The 18419-nt window shown below is 43.3% G+C and overlaps 3 protein-coding genes and 1 long non-coding RNA gene across 4 annotated transcripts; 1 reads left to right on the forward strand and 3 right to left on the reverse strand.

Annotated features, from left to right (window-relative positions):
* Window positions 1-10502: 10502 nt before the first annotated feature.
* Window positions 10503-11447, reverse strand: LOC118476364 (DNA repair protein RAD16-like). The gene is made up of 4 exons (XM_035965349.1): window positions 11393-11447; window positions 11173-11261; window positions 10989-11069; window positions 10503-10873 (listed from the first exon to the last, which is right to left on the reverse strand). The coding sequence occupies exons 1-4, from the start codon at window positions 11441-11443 to the stop codon at window positions 10807-10809; spliced, it is 288 nt and encodes a 95-aa protein (XP_035821242.1). The 5' UTR covers window positions 11444-11447; the 3' UTR covers window positions 10503-10806.
* A 116-nt stretch (window positions 11448-11563) lies between these two features.
* On the reverse strand, window positions 11564-13678 carry LOC103648960 (splicing factor U2AF-associated protein 2). The gene is made up of 10 exons (XM_035965078.1): window positions 13509-13678; window positions 13419-13425; window positions 13248-13340; window positions 13066-13104; window positions 12419-12508; window positions 12279-12336; window positions 12066-12146; window positions 11887-11963; window positions 11692-11790; window positions 11564-11572 (listed from the first exon to the last, which is right to left on the reverse strand). The coding sequence occupies exons 1-10, from the start codon at window positions 13676-13678 to the stop codon at window positions 11564-11566; spliced, it is 723 nt and encodes a 240-aa protein (XP_035820971.1).
* A 1027-nt stretch (window positions 13679-14705) lies between these two features.
* Window positions 14706-15202, forward strand: LOC103647048 (uncharacterized). The gene is made up of 2 exons (XR_562630.3): window positions 14706-14743; window positions 14832-15202. It is a non-coding gene; the product is annotated as an uncharacterized lncRNA (long non-coding RNA).
* A 1185-nt stretch (window positions 15203-16387) lies between these two features.
* LOC103648959 (ras-related protein Rab5A) lies at window positions 16388-17110 on the reverse strand (the record flags this gene model as incomplete). Its single annotated transcript, XM_020549008.1, has 3 exons — window positions 16388-16467; window positions 16551-16644; window positions 16994-17110. Coding segments are annotated over 3 exons (291 nt in total), but the record flags the coding sequence as incomplete, so codon positions are not given.
* Between the last annotated feature and the right edge of the window lie 1309 nt (window positions 17111-18419).

The raw sequence follows: 18419 nt of genomic DNA on the forward strand, positions 1-18419 counted from the left end.
GGGAGCGAGTCTCGTGTCGCCTCGACCGTCCCCGGACCTGACTGTTGGTGGAGGCTATCGCTGACTCGATCCTGGTTGCACGGCTGCTTGCCGGTGTATAATGATCCTGGTCGTATTCCTGTCAGTGTCTTATTTCATTTTCATGTCGGCGATCGCGAGAAGCACTGATGTTGCTCCGCGTGTCTTGTCAGCTCTTGATGGTATGACGCAGATCGTTCAGCGGATGAGCGAGAGGTCTTTTTCACCCTACGCCATCCGGCCTCGGGACAGTCTCTGTCCTAGTGGCCCAGCCACAACCAACAGGAAAAAGCCCATGATTCCATCTCTTTCACCCTATGCCATGACGTCTCCGAGCAGCCCAGCTCATAATTAACTTGGCCTAGCAAACTAGCACGGCGGTGCCGCCGCACTACCGCCACTCGGAGAGGGAGGCTTGGCGGCGTACCGGGGATGGCGACGACCAGCGGTCTTCTAGCGGGCTAGCGTTCTATGCCGCGGCATCGACCTCATTGCCGGTGTGACAATGTCTCTGCCACGAGAGTGAACAGTAGCTGGGCAGCGTTTTCTTGGCTAAAGAAGGCAACAAGCTAGTAGCTGGAACCCCAAACGCGGACCACTCAATTTATAGCAGCACACGGGCGGTGCACAATATCGCCATCGAATTCCCCAATGGTCACATCCAGACCCCCCCCCCCCCGAGGCGGTTCACCAGATTATCAAAGGCAGCGTTAGTCACCTTAAAATCTAACAGACTTCGGGAATGGCCCATCAGGATGAACCACTCCCTCGGGGCTAGTATTGGGAGGAGACCGAACACGGCCTCGATCCCAGAGCGAAGAGCATATTTTCATACCATACACAGGTTTTCACGTGAAGGGGCCCTCGTCGAAGTCAACATTTGCTGGTCGTAGGACCACCAGTGAAGAGGTCTTCGGTCCAATGGGCGACAACTTTTCCGCGGAAGCTGAGGCCTTCACCATCTCCTTGACTAAAGGACTTCCGTCATCCGGCCAGGCGCAACTAGATGGAGCGAAGATACGAAGGCCTTAGCTAGGGGCAAAGGCCACAAGTCGACCCCGAACACCTCCAGCATAATAGAAGACATCGACAAGGGCCCACCCATCAACGTAGTGTGAGGGTGTGTTGTCTGGTATACGCAGATTATTGTATGGGCTGCACCGTAATTACCCTGTTGATGGGGATATACCCTAGATATAGTTGTTAGCCAAGGGTAGGGCCGTGTTATGGACAGCCTACCCCTGTACGTGCCTATAAATACCCCTGTCTTATAGCGGGATGGAACACGCATAACAAGAAGCGACAGTTTCCCCAGTTTATTTCGTTGTGCGTCTGAGCTCTCATCTGCTTTCCGAGTATTTGGGTCCACTTGTCAGCTCATCCACGTGACATTGCTCAACATTCGTCGAGACTTCTTTACCGAGAGTCACACTCGGCAAAGAGTTTGTCGAGTGTTTTCTAGGTTGTGCTGAGTGTCTGAAGCACTTCACAAAGCAGTTGTGTCTGGTAGTGTCTTACTCCTTCGGTAAGTTAGTTTGTCTGATTATAGTTTGGTTCACTCATAGTTGTGTTTCCAAAAATGACTATGCTGAATTGAACTTGTTTGTTGTAGGATATTAATATCAACTATGTATCGGATCCTCCTTTATTGGAAATTGAAGGTCTCATAAAAAATTATGAAAAGTGTTGAGCACTAAATTGAGCTGGCAGACGGTCCGGCCCTCAGGCCGGACGGTCCGCGCTTGTGGGCCGGACGGTCCGCGCGTGCGCAGAGCAGTTTAGGGTTCCGAGTTTTGTGCTACGGTTGTTAGCTAGATTCACGAAATTAGCTCGGAAATTAGTTTGTAAAGGGTCCACCCCCCCTCCTCTATAAATAGAGAGGTATACGGCCGATTTGTAATCATCAATCGAATCAATAACACTTCTATTTCGCATTTATTTCCTAGGAGTAGTTCTAGTCTAGTTCTAGTTTAGCCTTCCAATCCCCAAATTCTCCGCTTCTCTTCGACTCTACGTCGATTAGAGGAGTCTAGGTTGGCCTGCCCAAGCCTAGACAACTCCTAGGATCTCTCCTCCCCGATGGGGTCCCTCCTAGGAGCGAGATCCAGGCACCGCCGGCGACTTCGCCGCCCCCTGCGCACGTGCGGACCGTCCGGCCCTAGGGTGCGGACCGTTCGACCGTTAGGCAGGGAACCCTAAGCCTGCGCCAGGTCGCCGACCGTCCGGCTCCTGGCCACGGACCGTCCGCGCCTGTGCAGAGAGCACCGCCGCTGGTTCTTATTGAGTGTTTGGCACCCGAAAAAAGGTGTCAACATACTTTTTGGCGACTCCATTGGGGACAACACATCTAGACCCATCAAATCGACCCTCAATGGCCGGTTCAAGGGATAGTTCTGAAGTCTCCTCCAGCAACATTATAAAGCCGACTTGGGAAACCTTGCTGGCTGACGAACAACTCCAGTTCGAGGAGCATAAGGAGCAGCTGATTCAAGAGGCGAGAGCAAAGTTCCTGGCCAACTTCAAGGTGGACAGGAACAATAAAGTCGTCCGACAACGGGCGACGGATCCGGCTTCTCTCCGACCCACACCAGATATCCCCAATGTAAGTAATACAAACGAGCTACAATCTCTTAAGAATAATGTAGATGAACAACGAGAACAAATGCAAAGTATCATAGGGGGTATGCAAAACGATTATAGGAGATTAGTACATGCATTTGATAAATCTAGTATCACAAATTTTCCTTCGCACGAGGTTGAATTAGGGGGTAACACGCGTAATACATCAGCTATAGGTTGTCACGACCAGTCGCAGCCCCTTTATGGGATGCCAATGGACACGTATCCTGAGCAACCGCAAATCGGCAGTAAAACAGCCGATCTGCACATGCCCGGACCGTCTGCACGTGAGCGCGGACCGTCCAGGCCAGCAACAGCTGGGCCCATTTTTAATGAGTTACCCAGACATGCACCCGAGCCACCATGTATGGCACAAAATCTAAAGTACCCAGTCGGACCGTCCGCATACAACGACGGACGGTCCGCATATAATCACGGACGGACCGAGTACATGTCTAGACAGTCCGCGCATGAGTCTTTTGAGGAGGATTGTTACCTGAATCCTCACCCGTCCCAGCAACACTTCCCATCACACTATGCGATGCATCAGCCCATTAATACAAAATCACGAGCCCAGGAAAGCTTTTCGACCCCGCCTAGAAGGCCAGAAAGGAATGATCAATCCTATGAGTCATATAGGGTAAATGGAAATGCACCACATAACTCGAACCAATGGGGGGAAGACAACACGCTAATATCCAGCCAACCCCACCTATGTTTGACCAGAGAGTCGGTGGTCTCGCACCGCCTGCCATCGATATAGTGAGGGGGGAAATAGCCAGGGCGTTCTGAGATAAGCTCGGGGTAAGCATGGTACCTAGGGGCAATCATTTCGTGTGCGTTTATTTTCATTGTCTTTAACAGGAACCGTGTTCGCATGGTACGCCACTTTACCTCCTAATTCTATTTCGTCATGGGGGGGTTAGAACAAAAATTCGATGACCATTTTTTCTCTGGTGACTATGAGTTAGATTTGGTAGACCTAGTGGCTCTGCAACAGGGGAAGGATGAATCGGTTAATGACTACATCTGGAGGTTCCGGGATACAAGAAACCGATGCTTCCAAATACACTTAGCAAAAAACAGCTAGCAGGATTAGCCTTTAATGGACTGCGACATTATTTAAAAGAAATATTAGAAGGCATCCAATTTTTCACGCTAGCACAATTACACCAGAGAGCTTTGGCCTGTGAAAGCCGAAGCAAAGAGACTGCCAAAACCATTCGTCATAATGTCCATATAGTAGAGTGCGACCAGAGCAGCTCGGATGACGAATCAGCAGAGGTATACGCGGCTGAAATGGTTTGGCCAAACCAAGCCAAATCTTTGGCTTGTTCCTCCTTGCAGCCGGTTCAAAAGAAACGGCAAGAGGAGGTTAAGTTTACTTTTAATGTTGGTAAGTGTGATAAAATATTTAATGAACTACTCAAAAATGGCAACATTAAAATAAATCACACTGTTCCATCCGCCGACGAGCTAAAACGCCATGCATACTGCAAGTGGCATAACTCATTTTCTCATGCCACTAATGATTGTAATGTGTTTCGACGATAGATTCAATCGGCCATTAACAAGGGATGATTGAAATTTCAGGAAATGCAGGTGGATACAGAGCCCTTTCCGATGAACATGATCGACTTCGAGGGCAAAAGGGTCCTAATTCGGCCCAGCACAGCCAATAAGGGAAAAGGCAAAGAAATCATCATCGGCAACGCACGGGAGGCCGATGAAAATAATAAAGTTTCTTGTAGGAAAGTAGTGGCAGAAAAGACTCCTGATGGAGGGGAGACCCTGAAGGTGACCATCACAGCCTCTGGCACTGGGGGGCAAGCACAGACAGGGAGACATGCGCGTGAACCCATGTTGCGCATCACGGACGGTCCGCCATCCAGACGCGGACGGTCCGAAGCTTCTCCAGACGGTCCGAAGACTTCTGGCGGACGGTCCGGCTACACTCAGGACCCGCAACAACCACATACATTCAAACCACAACGACAAGAGATAGATACGTGGAAAACAAATACATTTAAAGCAGCTGGTCGGCTGGTCAAATTCGGCCCGACTTTCGATCAATTGTTGTCCAAATATGTGAAAAATAAGGTCGGCCCCAGTGATCGGCCAACAAAGCAACCCCGCTCACCCATTCATGAGCAATGTCAGGTAAGGCCAATTGGACCACCCCACCAATCGGAAGAAATGAAAGGTCATATTGTACAATTGAGACCTAATATACCTACATGGACACCTCCACCCCCATATCCACCTATGCCATATCCATACACATACATACCTCCACCATATATTCCAAATCAAATGTGGGGCATGCCACCATATTCATTTGGGATGCCACAGTACCTCGCTTGGGGGGCACCCTAAACATCTGTATTCAACAGGTTGGCACCACCAGTACAAGACCAATTGAGCGCTGCTCAATCCGGTCACCAGGCATAGGCCCAACAAGATTGCCGGACTACTCGGCCTCCAAGGCCGACCAATCTGGCAGGGGGCATATGCCTGCAGCAACTGAAAGAACGACAAAAAAGGACATCATCAAAATAGGTACATCGAATGTCGTCATACAAAAAGAAAGTGAAGGGCCGATGGTTTTTGGTGAATCGCCAACACAAACAAAACAAAAGATATGGCTGCCATCAAAATAGCCGATCCAAAATACTCCATGCCTCGATGGTGCCTAGCGGGATTGACACGGTCGCAAAAGCAAAAATTACAGCGCCTAAGAGCAAAAGAGCATCAGGAAAAGGAGGCAGAAAAGATATTCAATGACACACATCCACAGTACCCGCCACCACAAAAGAAATGGAGACCAAAGGCCGTTGAGGAAAAGAAAATGGCCACAAAAATAGAAAATAAAATAGCACTTGTGCAACACCCTGTAGGTATGGTAGATAGCCTAGCTAAAAAGGCTGGACCAGCTACAGAAGGCGCGGACCGTCAGACCCCTGAGTCCGGACCGTCCGCACCACACCAGGTTGCCTCCGACGATGTGCCAATACCAATGGAGGAGGATGACCTACTGGGAGAAGACCTGGTCGACTACGAAGCTTCTCCAGAGCGCCCAGGTATGGATGTAAATGTTATTACATTTTCCGCCGATTGTACTATTGTCAGCGACGATGAACCTATTGTTGCCCAGTTTGATTTTGGTCCTAAAGAAGCCGCCTTTACTAAACCAAAGGAATCAGTAAATCATTTAAAACCACTCTTCATGCGCGGTCACATTGATGGAATACCGATTGCTAAAATGTTGGTAGATGGAGGGGCGGCTGTAAATCTAATGCCTTATTCATTGTACAGAAAATTAGGTAAACAAGATGACGAACTTGTCAAGACCAACATCACCCTCAGCGGTGTTGGAACTGATAGTTCGATCAAATCCAGGGGAGTCACGTCCGTTGAATTAACCATCGGAGCTATGCTGCTGCATTCTTCGTCGCTGATGTAGAAGGAAATTATAGTATAATCCTAGGCAGAGATTGGATTCATGCCAACCAATGTATACCTTCTACATTACATCAAATGTTAATACAATGGGTAGGCGATGATATAGAACAAGTACATGCTGACGTATCGGCCTGTATCGCTGTGGCCGATGCCCCTGTACTCTGGACTTATGAGACTGCTACATGTCTCACAGGAGTAGATTTTTCTGATTATCAGTTCATAAGTATAGATAAGAAGGGTTTCATTCCTGTAATGCTAGAGCCGATGGAGAATCGGCTAAATCATAAATAAAGTTTAAATGATGAGTACACATAAAATTCATGAGTCCTTGGTCACGGACAATTCGGCTTCTAAGGCCGGATGGTCTGGTCTTTCACAAAACAGTTCGGACTTTAAGACCGAACATCTACCACAGCATAAAGACAGTATTACGGATAATCTGGCCCCCGAGACCGAAGAGTCCGTCATCACACAAAGATCATCTGATTCCTCTGTGGGGGACATGATAGAGGAATTCAGAGATCTTGATAAACTAGGACAGGGGTTTACATCGGCCGATCCTTTGGAGGAGATTGACATAGGAGATGGTAAAACTCCAAGGCCGACTTTTGTAAACAAGACCCTGGAGACCGATCCTAGAAATGAGATGATCGGTCTATTGAAGGAATATTCAGATTGCTTTGCTTGGAATTGCACTGAGATGTCGGGATTAAGCCGAGAGATCGTAGAGCATTGGCTGCCCATTAAGTCCGGTTTTAGACCTTTCAAGCAGAGAGCTAGAACATTTCGTCGAGATCCTCTCCCACGAATCAAGGACGAAATCCACCGGCTGCTAGAAGATGATTTTATTAGACCTTGCAGATACGCAGAATGGGTCTCCAATATTGTGCCGGTGCAGAAGGAGTCAGGTAAGCTTAGAGTATGCATCGATTTTCGCAATTTAAATAGAGCAACTCCTAAAGATGAGTATCCCATGCCCATAGCCGACACATTAATCAATAATGCATCAGTAAATAGAATTATTAGCTTTTTTGATGGTAATGCCGGATATAATCAGATTTTCATGGCCGACGAAGATGCATCTAAAACGGCCTTTATATGTCCAGGCTTCATTGGTTTATTTGAGTGGGTTGTCATGACATTTGGTCTGAAAAATGTCGGTGCTACTTATCAGAGGGCTATGAATTTAATCATTCACGAGCTATTGGAAAACACTGTGGAAGTCTACATTGATGATATTGTAGTAAAATCGGCTGAGTTTAGTTCTCATTTAGCTGATTTGCGTAAAGCCTTTGATATGATGTGTCGGTATGGTTTGAAAATGAACCCACGTAAGTGTGCTTTTGGAGTGTCGGTCGGTAAGTTTTTAGGATTTGTCATCCATGAACATGGTATAGAGATAGACCCTGACCGAATCAAGTCTATTCGGAATGTGGGACCTCCGACCTATAAGGTCGAAGTGCAGAAATTTCTCGGCAAGTTGAATTATTTATGAAGGTTTATTTCTAACCTAGCCGGGAAGATTGATGCCTTCACCCCTATCCTTCGGCTTAAGAATGATGCCGAATTCGCTTGGGGGCAGAGCAGCAGGAAGCATTTGATCTCATTAAAAAATACCTGTCTTCAGCTCCCGTATTAAAAGCACCACAAGCAGGAGTACCATTCCGATTATACATTGCAGCTGAAGATAAGGTCATTGGGGCTGTTCTGACACAAGAAACTGAAGGAAAGGAGCATGTGGTGACATATCTAAGTCGGAGGTTGGTGGATGCTGAAACAAGGTACACTTTTATTGAGAAGTTATGCTTATGCTTGTTTTATGCATGCACCAAGTGTAGATGTTATTTACTGTCTAGTCATTGCACTGTTTCTGGTTAAGCCGATGTGATCAAGTACATGTTGCATAACCCAATTATGAGTGGTAGAATTGGTAAGTGGGCTTATGCACTCATAGAATATGACTTGGCCTATGAACCATTGAAATCTATGAGAGGCCAGGTCGTAGCGGATTTTATTATAGAACATCGGATTAATGATACTCATAAACTAGACATGTCATACCTCACTATTACTCCTTGAACTTTATATTTTGATGGATCAGTTTGCAATGAAGGGCAAGGAATTGGCATAGTACTTGTTTCACCAAGTGATGTATCCTTCAACTTCTCTAGCCGATTGAAAACTTATTGCACTAACAATCAAGCCGAATATAAGGCCCGTTTGTTCAGCTTGGAACTTTTAAATTGTATGGGAGTAAAACATGTGAAGGCATTTGGTGATTCTCAGCTGGTCGTCCAACAGGTGTTAGAAGAATATGAATGTTTTGATGGTACTCTAAATAGTTACCTTGAAAAATATTGGGGCATAATTCATTCTTTTGACAAATTCAGTATTCGGCATATCTCTAGAGTTGAGAATCATAGAGCTAACAATTTGGCACAAGATGCATCAGGTTATCAGATAAAGCGAGGGAGATTTCACAACACTGAAAATCTGATAACCGGGCCAATTCCCCAGGTCGCGGACCGTCCGAGTAAAGACTTCGGACAATCCGGGGTTACCAGAAAAGTTCTCCTAGTTGATTCGGCTGATAATGAAGCCGATACAAGTGATTGGAGGACGCCCATAACTAATTATTTACGAAATCCCAATATCAGGACAGATAAGAACATTCGGTGTATAGCTTTCAAGTGTGTTTTGATGAGTGATGAACTCTACCGCCGAACAGTCAATGACGTCCTGCTTAAGTGCTTGGGTCCAGATGATGCTATATTAGCCATGGCCGAAGTACATGAAGGAATTTGTGGTACCCATCAATTAGCTCCAAAGATGAAGTGGTTATTGCGAAGGTATGGTTTTTATTGGCCTAACATGATAGCTGATTGTTTCAAGTACTACAAAGGATGTCAAGTGTGTCAAAAATTCGGCGACCTACAGTTGGTCCCTGCAGTCGAATTACATCCTATCATCAAGCCTTGGCCTTTCAGAGGATGGGGATTAGACTTTATAGAAGAAATTCATCCTTCATCATCAAAGGGGCATCGGTTCGTGTTAGTTGCCACTGACTACTTTACCAAATGGACTGAAGCCGTTGCTCTGATGAACATGACGCACAAGGAGGTAATTGAGTTCATAACTGAGCATATTATTCATAGATTCGACATTCCCCAGACCTTGACTATAGATCAAGGAACTTCTTTTATGTCAAAGGAGGTACGTGAATTTGCTGAATTATATAGAATTAAGTTGCTTAATTCATCTCCATACTAGGAGAGTGCCCGTGCGTTCAACGGGAACGTATAAAACCACGATAAACTATGTACAAATGTGTGTTATACTTTTATAGGTCAGTGCACGTGCGTTGCAACAGAGACATATAATATCTCGATAACTTATATATGTACATGTGCTATATATACAAAATATGTCTTATATTGTTATAGGTATATGCCCGTGCGTTGCTATGGAATCAATATGATAAAAATTATAGGAACTACATAATCTAGTTTATCACTTATCAGTATACAATATCAAATAACTTCAGGAGGTCAACTTCCTGACACAATGACGCTTGCCACAAGTTTATCTGTTTTTGATTAAAAGAATTAGGAAAGGTCCACCTAACTGTTCTGGTTGCTCAATGTCTTGTGGGGTCGAGGCAGATACTTGTTCCGAATTCAAACCAGATGTGAAACTGCCAAACCTTAACTTGGTCTGCTCATATTCTGGCACACGAAGATGTTCCGGAATAATAACATGCTCCACCTCAAGCAAGTTAGTTTGTGAAATTTTTTCAGACAATTCATTTACATTCAGTGTGTTGCCACTTTCACAGTTGCTAGCTGAAGGAGATGTAGCATCAGCTATACTGTTATCTGCATCGATGGTCGGTGACTTCTTTGTTGATTTTGGCTTCCACTCCTTAATAGGGTGTATTACTGAAGATAAAATGTAATTTTATCAGATTGTTTACCTAATATATAATGAATAAAGAAAAACTATAAAGCCAGACATCAAGTGGCAAATATAATTTTTTAAACTCAGCAATTCTGTGGTAACACAGAACATTTCCAGAAAGTGCATTCTAAGTTGCAAATCCATTTTGCCAATTAACAAGTATTTCAGTGAATAGTCAGTCACATGAGAATAAATCTTAGGGTAGCTATATAGATCTTCATACAAAGCAAAAAGTAACATACAGTTAAAACAAAAGGTAAGTTAAAATGAAGTTAAACATGAGGTCCACCATTTTTTATATATAAGGGGGAAAAGGAATTGCCCAGGGCTGAAACCCTCACAACACAAGGTGGAGATAAATGTACATGGAAACACAAAAAAAGCACAATATGTCGATTCCTGGAACACAATAGTTATATGTCCGTTCGTTGTTACGGAATCAATATGATAAAAATCATAGAAACTACATAATCTAGTTTATCACTTATCAGTATACAATATCAAATAACTTCAGGAGGTCAACTTCCTGACGCAATGACGCTTGCCACAAGTTTATCTATTTTTGATTAAAAGAATTGGTACATCAGTTCTAACAAGCACATCAGCAGTCGATCTACACACCGCCGACCCCATCCATACTGGTGATATGGCAGCGGCAGCGTCAGGGTTCCAACTTCCAACAAGTCAGTGCTCCTAGTCCTAGCATAGCCTGCCCTCCCTACTCATGCTTAACTACGTCAGCATTTAGATCTAGAACAGAAACTTGAGGTCCGCCTCTGTAAGCTTCGACATGGCATCCGACGAGTCCCCCACGGTGCTGGAGAAAGAGAAATAGGCAGGGCAGCATAACATCAGCATTCACAGAACAACGGCACTCAAATAAAAATTAGTACGCATTACTGGATGGACGATGGAGGAGGTCTAGTTGTTACCCTTCAAACACCAGCTGCTTCTTCTGTTGCAGTTGCAGTATGCGCTCTTCAACCGTGTCCTTTATCACAAACCTAGTGCTCCTGCCCAACCACAACCGGAAGGTAGTTAGAAAGGAGAGGGGTGTTGCACCGGGGAAAACATTTCGATTGATTCAACTAATCAGCATTGCGAGCTCTACTCAACTTGATTGGCTTGAACTGCCCAATTCGGTGGATACGGTCCTGTGCTTGGTTCTCGACCGCTGGATTCCACCAAGGGTCCATCAGGAACACCTATAATCCAGCAAGGTATGGACCCACTATCAGAAAAATAAACTGTCTCCTCCCCCTGTAGAGTTTACTGCAAGTTTAAGAAATTTTTGTTGTGCAAAAGTTGGCAAAGAAATAAGGTTGGCTAAGCTCACATGAGATGCTACAGTGAGATTCAGCGCGACTCCTCCAGCTTTTAAGCTCATCAGGAAGACCCTGTAGTCTGCATCATGGGTGAAGATGTCTATGGCTCTTCCCTTTTCGGTGATGTTCATGGCTCCATTTAGCTGGACACACTTAATGTCGGACTGCCAAATCATTGTAAATTAGTTGGACTATCAACAGACAACGGCACATTAAGACAAACAAACTATTGATGCTTACCCTCCCAAGGAAAACTGAATCAAATCCAAGAATGACGTGAACTGGCTGAAGACAATCCCTTTGGCAGAACCATCGTGAAGCTCTTCATCAGCCTGCGGGATATTATCGGTGAGAATCCAGTAAGAACGAAAATAAAGCTGCTATGAAGCATGAACCTCATATGAGCAACCTGAATGATCCAATGGGCAACCAAGTACAACAAGAGCTATCTCAGATCAAAAGAACACATTTTGCAGGAGGCGTCAAGAAAATTTCAGCTACTTACTCTCAGCTCAGCAGGAGTGAACATGTGCCTTAAAATTACTGTAGCAGGAATCATCAGCTTCTTATCATCATGCCCACCTAGTTAGAGGAAATTGTCAAGAAAACAAATGAAATAAGACCTTATTCTTGAATCAACTGTATAATTTAAAGCAACTGTCAAAAAACAGCAGTCCAAATTACCCCATCCAAGCATTTTGTCCTCAACCTTCTTTATCTTCCTTTTCTTTTGCTTGTCAGTTTTCTTTGAAACGAAAACATCACCTAAAACATGTACATATGCGATGGCATCAGTGACAGCTGACAAGTTCTGTAGCTGATGTATTTGATTTTGGCATCACGAAACAATACCTTTTTGCTCAAATTTGGTTGGACTTACAGACATATGAGTCTTACCACCAGGACGGAATGGTGTCCCATCCAACAATTGAACCGCTAAAGCTACAGAAGGCTCCTGAATCATTGGAAAAAGAAGGCACGTGAAAAAGAAATGCATAATGAGTCCAAATAATCTGAGCACGTTAACAAGGTGATACCTTGAAATATGTCACCAAGGCATCACCCTTCTTCCTGTCGGTTTCTCTATCAGTATAAATCTTCACTCGTGGCTTTTTAGTCACTGGGTCCTGTATTATAAATTATCAGCATTTAAAGGTGTCTAAATGCTTTGACGTTCAGGAAAGAACTATAAATGCCACAGCACAACCGTATGCTTTTATAACATAATATTAATATAAGAGAAACAATAGTACCTGCTCAAAATAAAATATCACATAAATGTTGTTATCTTTTCGGTTTATAAGGCATCCACAACAACAAATATCATATCCATCTATGATGACCAATGGAAAGTTGTACCAATATCTAGTATTATAACGCATGCTGCAAGGACAACTAAAATTTGCTAAATGCTTGGTTAGATAGTAAAATACATAATTGATGAGTTGAACAGTGCAATAATGAACAGCCTTGACATGATTAATTTAAGGTCCCAAGATTCTGATAAGTTAGCATAGTTCCTTTGCCAGTATTCCAATTAGTTGCGTTCTCAGATCGCAACTATAATTAGTCCAAATACTGACAACTAATTCTTTCCACGAGTGAGAAACATCAAAACAACATCAAGAATGAATGTTACAGCACAACAATTTTGTCTTTGCAACATAGCAGACTAAAAGTATACCTCCTTTATTATTCCGCACTTGGAAAATACCTCCACAATCTGCAAAAGAAATCCAGCATCACAAGTGCAGAACAAGTACTTTTTAAATAACCAAATAATTAAGCATTTGCTACATGGTCATTAAACAAAATTATCTCTATAAGAGAAATGAAATGTAGAGTTAGTTGGTAGAAGCAATTTACCTCCTCCACCGTGACATCATCAGGCAAACCAGTTACATAGACATGTGTGTTTACTTTGAGATCAAACCAACTGTCCGGAGGTTTGTTAGCTTCCTACCACAAAAGTTCAATAGGTTACTACTAACTCCAGCAGCTTTATCATAAAATAGTCAATTGACTATAAAACTGGACATGGAACCTTTTGGTTCAAATAGGAAGAGAGCACCCCAACTGAAACAGAAATACAAACGGGCAGGGACATGATGGTAGAATACAACTCACCTGTGCTGCTCGTTGGCGAAAACATAGAATCTCTGTGCTTTGTTGATACACAGTGCCTTGATCCTGTTGAAAACTGAAAGGTTCTTATTCTTCACCTCGTCCAGCATCACTGACAGCAGGACGACATCCTCAATCACCGGGTTCTCCAGCAAATCGATCTGACGTAGCATCTTAACTCATCATCCCAGCGCACCCTCACACCTAGGCTAAGCGGGAGATGGAGGAACACTTCAGTTACCTGGTGGAGCACGATGTTGGTGTCGACAATGAGGATGGCGGCGGCAGCGGCGCCGAGCTTTCGCTCCGCGGCTGCGGCGCAGGTGGTGCAGGGGACGAAGCCGCAGTAGATGTCATCGCGGAGGTAGTGCTCCCTGACGACCTGCGAAGAGGCAACGACGGCGTCAGGTAGGGCCGTAGGGTTTGGGGGAGCACCTCGAGAGACAGCGGCGTTTGCCCGAGCAGTTACCTTTTGGATGCGGCCTTGCTTCGTCTTCTTCACGAATGACTTGCTCTTTGGAAAATCTGCGACAGAATTCACCTTCCAGTCAAGGAGCAGGAGGAAGGCCTCAAGGCCCTAGGCACCGCAGTCAATGTAGTCGTGGTTAACATGCTAGAACATCACTACATCTGTCAGCCAACACGTAACAAAACTCAACCTTTAAGAAAAGCAAACTGGTTATAAGTAACAAGATATTGACATACATAAGTTTACAACATTTTAGTAAAGAGTTTGAACTGAAAGTTATACCAGCCAACTTTAAAGAAAGTACAAAGCTCTAACTTTTACATGTATTAATATGTAGCACAGACTTCATTTTGCTTCAAAGAAAGTAAGTAGCTGCAGGTTATTAAGTTAGCAGTCAACATGAGGCAATATAATTTCTTTAAGAAATTGCATATACATGAAAAACAACAATCTCAAACTGTAGCTATGAACAAAATTCGATGAACAGTAAAAAAGAAGTGAAAATTATTATATCAATCATAGAGGTTATAAAGCATGAGATTAATAGGTATACCTATATAATTGTACCATGAGTCATGTATGCATAACTTTCAGAGTGCAATAATGAAAGCACATCTTTCAGCATTCCCAGCTGATCTTGGTATGGACATTGTAATCTGCACTACTGAGAGGAAAAGGAGCATCAATTAGACTCTGCACATGGAGCTCTACAAGAAAAGGCTAAATAACATGTAAAACTGTGACAAATATGCATCTCCCTCGTTAACGGGTATGCAAACAAGCGAAAATACAATGCTTTCTTCCTGGAGAGCTTTGTAGAATACATATATCTCACATTTATGTGTGCTGTTATGCAGAGTAATGATGGCAGATACTGGTGTAGCAGGAGCTTGGCCTGAAGCCCGTGCATGATTCTTCTCTGTGTGAGGACTTGGTTCTTGGTTTGGCTGTGGGGAACAAAATTTGGAACTGTCGTCAACTTCATGACTTTAGTTCAGGTTTAAAACCTTATCTAGCTTATTGTGATTGTCTTGATTATGCCATTAAAGAACTTTTAAGATTTGTGTATTATGCCACTAAGACATATTACATTCTCTGTGTTAAAAAGGCATGTTCTGCTTAAACGACTCGGTCAACTACGGCTCTCAGTTGTAGTCTTCATGGTTTTGTTCCTCCATTCTTGGCACGTCCTTATCTGCAAATGAATGTCAACCTTCCATTACTATCTGTCTGCGATGTTTCATCATGAAATTCTTCACCAAAGATGCTACTTCGTCACAAATTAGTAACATTCTTTCCCCCATATAGTTGATATGGTTCGAGTGTACTGAGCACTAACAATTGCAGCTCATGAAAATAAGGCCCTTGATTTTTGTCATAGAACAAGAGCGGCTATTTTAATTGCAGCACTCACATGAAAATAAATCTACTCTGCATGCTGGGGATTGAGGCGACTGAAGTGTGAGCCTTCAGCTGCACTTGACATAGTTGATATAGTTTATGATTTCATCGAGCATCACTGCCTTGCCCACCACCCAAAAATGAGAAACATTTTACTCTGAATTCAAACCTAAGCAGCACACCAAACTACTCGAGTGACAGCAAGTGCCTGATGTTAATTGAGTGAGTGAGTGAGAGTGTCTTCTCGGTTACCTTGTTGCAACTCAGCACGAGATCCTATAGCGGCTTCATCTGCTAGCTGATCTTCTCCCATCTCAGATGAATTATACATAAGAAGCAAGGAAAAAACTCAACACACAAATCTCTGTAGCCAGCAAGGATGACGATGCAAAGAAATAATAGTGCAACAGAGCCTTAGGGAAATGTACCCTCTCCATGAGGTTGTGAGAGTCCATCGCCTCGCCATGCCTTGCTCGCCACGCCTTGCCCAGACATGGATGTAGTCCTTGGGCAGCTAGGGGGGCTTCGTTGTGTTGTCCTTCCCCTGCTTCTTTCCACCATTCTCGGGTTGTCCTCCGTGCCACCGCGCTTGGTCGATATGCACCGCTTCCCATTGGATTCCTCCTGTAGAAAACACAACCAGAATGAAATACAATAGGATGATGTTTTGCTTCTATTGTTGATCAAGCAAGAGATAAACCTCATATTTCAGATAACATTCGAGAACATCTAAAAACATTGGACTACTTTCAGCACTCTTGCTCCCCTCAGGTCCACTTTTGTTAGAGAAGTCTTTCAGTTCATTCTATCAGAAGTCCGGCTGATTTACAAACAAAACAGGGAAACATATTAATGGATATTGATATCAAAAATGTAAAAACGAAATATTATGAATGGTTACCAGTTACCAGGTTACACTATGGAAAGTAAAGTTTCATTGTGTGACTTAGTTGTGGTCACTCCAAGTATTCACAAACAAGTGCAGTCAGTAACCTACCTGCAATTTAACAAACATCCTCTCAGGTGGTCTCTGGTTGAGAACCATCCTGCCTTGTGGGTTCTGAACCTGCTGCCCTTGAAGCAGTTTCTTCACTGAAATGAGGATGTAATAGTGACAGTGGGTAAATGATTGAGCAGCAGCACACTGTCTGTGTGTTTAAATGCTAGTTACTCACCAATCTCATAGAACACGTCGTTCACATTGGTAGCTGTTTTGGCAGAAGTTTCCATGAAGAAGAGACCATTCTCTTGAGCGTACGCCTTTGCTTCCTGCAGCATAGGATAATGTTACCTAATGTATTTTGTTTTGGTTCAGTAGACACCATCACAATCAAACAAGAGGAAGACAAAAAAACATTACTGCTATCATGCACCAACATTTTCATGCTCCCAGGTCCCAGCTTACACGAGACATCAAACTGGAAGTAATCACTAAAAAGACATTCTGTGTTCCCTACCACTATGAAACATATTGTTGGCCGATAAAGATGCAGCGATTGAATGCAAAAGCTTCTAGGATGAGAAATCACTAAAGAATGAAGATGGCAGCAGCTACATAAACAAATGTGGTAGCTCATGAATGTGTTAAAAATAGAACTTGAGAAGCACATTAACATACATCTGCTGACACCTGCCTCGTATCTAACAAATCAGCCTTGTTCCCAGCAAGAGCCACTATTGTATTCGAGTTTCCTGCATTAAAAAGGAAAGGAAAATTAAAACAAAAACTTGTAGATCAGCAGCACACTCAATGACATAATACATCCACAGATAACCCCTTCCAAAAAAAATCACATCGTACTCGCTGAATCAACTTCTTACACAGCTCTTTGATAGAACTGAGGTAAAAAGTGCATGTATTCAGGGGTCTAAGATCCAAAATATCAATATCTTTACTTTTGAAGCAAACTTCCACCATACAAGTGCATGTTCTAATATGTAGAGCACTGAGGTAAAAAGTGCAAAGTAGAACTATGTTACCTTGTAGGCTTGTAACAGAGAAGGAGCAGGCAAGGCACTCCCTGCTTAGCTTTAGCTCTTCAACGGTGCCACACAAATTTTCATTCAGAATTACAGATAATCCTATGCAAACAAAAAAGACTTTGTAAGTTGGGTGGCCCTCTTTTCCTATTCGTTAGGATTTAGGAAATTACAAGAATAAGATTTTGTGTTCTTATAGTAAATTGGGCAATAATATTTGGTGATAGTATTGGTGCTTTGCCGGCAACACTATCTAGTTGTTCCTAACATCATAAATCATAATAAGAGAATGGAGACAGTAGGATACCTGTTCTTATTTTTTTTTCTTTGAAAAATATAGCTATTTGTTTCTCTGACCTCTGCATAATCCCAAAGAGAGCGGCGACCATTGCACATCGGTGTCTTGTAGCGTTATCAGACTATTGCTCGTGTTAGTAAGTCGAGCCCAAGTTACCTGCAAGAAAAGGTGAATGCTCTATGATAAGGAGACTGACAGGATGGTTCTTTGAGTGTATTTCTTCCACTTTGGTGGCACCAGTCTGTGGTTTCACCAGTCGCCAGTTGCCTGCTACCTCGAGTAAGCTAGAAAGATCGCTTTGTGCTCACTACAACCAAGCACCGTTCAGCTTAGCACAAAATAAGAACAGAAGCATAGAAAGGAAATAATTATAAAATCATTTGACTCACAAAGCTAGAAGGTGAGATGAGCCCTATCCCTCCATACCTGTAAGTCACTGTACAGTACAATAGTATGGTACTTCGTTTCCAATAAAAAGATGAAAACCCATAGGAGTCTTTTAAGCACAGTACTATAGTAGGATAAGCTGAAGCTTCTAAAACACCAGTGCATCTTTGAAAGTACAGAAATCTGAACTGCCTTCATATTTGCAACATATAACTAAAATATATGTTGGCAAATGTTCCTAACGATACTATGAACCTAAAAGGCAATAAAATTAATTAGGATAATAAGTTGAGTATCATTACAAATAAAATCATATCTATCTGATGTGCCTAATAATTTCTTGTATTTCTTCTGGAATGTTGTCTTTGGATTCATTATC

This window comes from Zea mays, chromosome 2, assembly GCF_902167145.1.
Source record: "Zea mays cultivar B73 chromosome 2, Zm-B73-REFERENCE-NAM-5.0, whole genome shotgun sequence".
Classification (NCBI taxonomy): domain Eukaryota; kingdom Viridiplantae; phylum Streptophyta; class Magnoliopsida; order Poales; family Poaceae; genus Zea; species Zea mays.

Excerpts from the sequence above, each read along its gene's own strand:
- LOC118476364 (XM_035965349.1), bottom strand. The coding sequence starts at position 11,443 with ATGAGCTTAAAAGCTGGAGGAGTCGCGCTGAATCTCACTGTAGCATCT. Across the intron at positions 11,262-11,392 it reads ATCTCACTGTAGCATCTCAT|GTGTTCCTGATGGACCCTTG; the intron begins GTGAGCTTAGCC and ends GCTGGATTATAG. Across the intron at positions 11,070-11,172 it reads GGGCAGTTCAAGCCAATCAA|GAGCACTAGGTTTGTGATAA; the intron begins GTTGAGTAGAGC and ends GTGGTTGGGCAG.
- LOC103648960 (XM_035965078.1), bottom strand. The coding sequence starts at position 13,678 with ATGCTACGTCAGATCGATTTGCTGGAGAACCCGGTGATTGAGGATGTC. Across the intron at positions 13,105-13,247 it reads ATGATGTCACGGTGGAGGAG|ATTGTGGAGGTATTTTCCAA; the intron begins GTAAATTGCTTC and ends TTTCTTTTGCAG. Across the intron at positions 11,964-12,065 it reads GGACAAAATGCTTGGATGGG|GTGGGCATGATGATAAGAAG; the intron begins GTAATTTGGACT and ends TCCTCTAACTAG.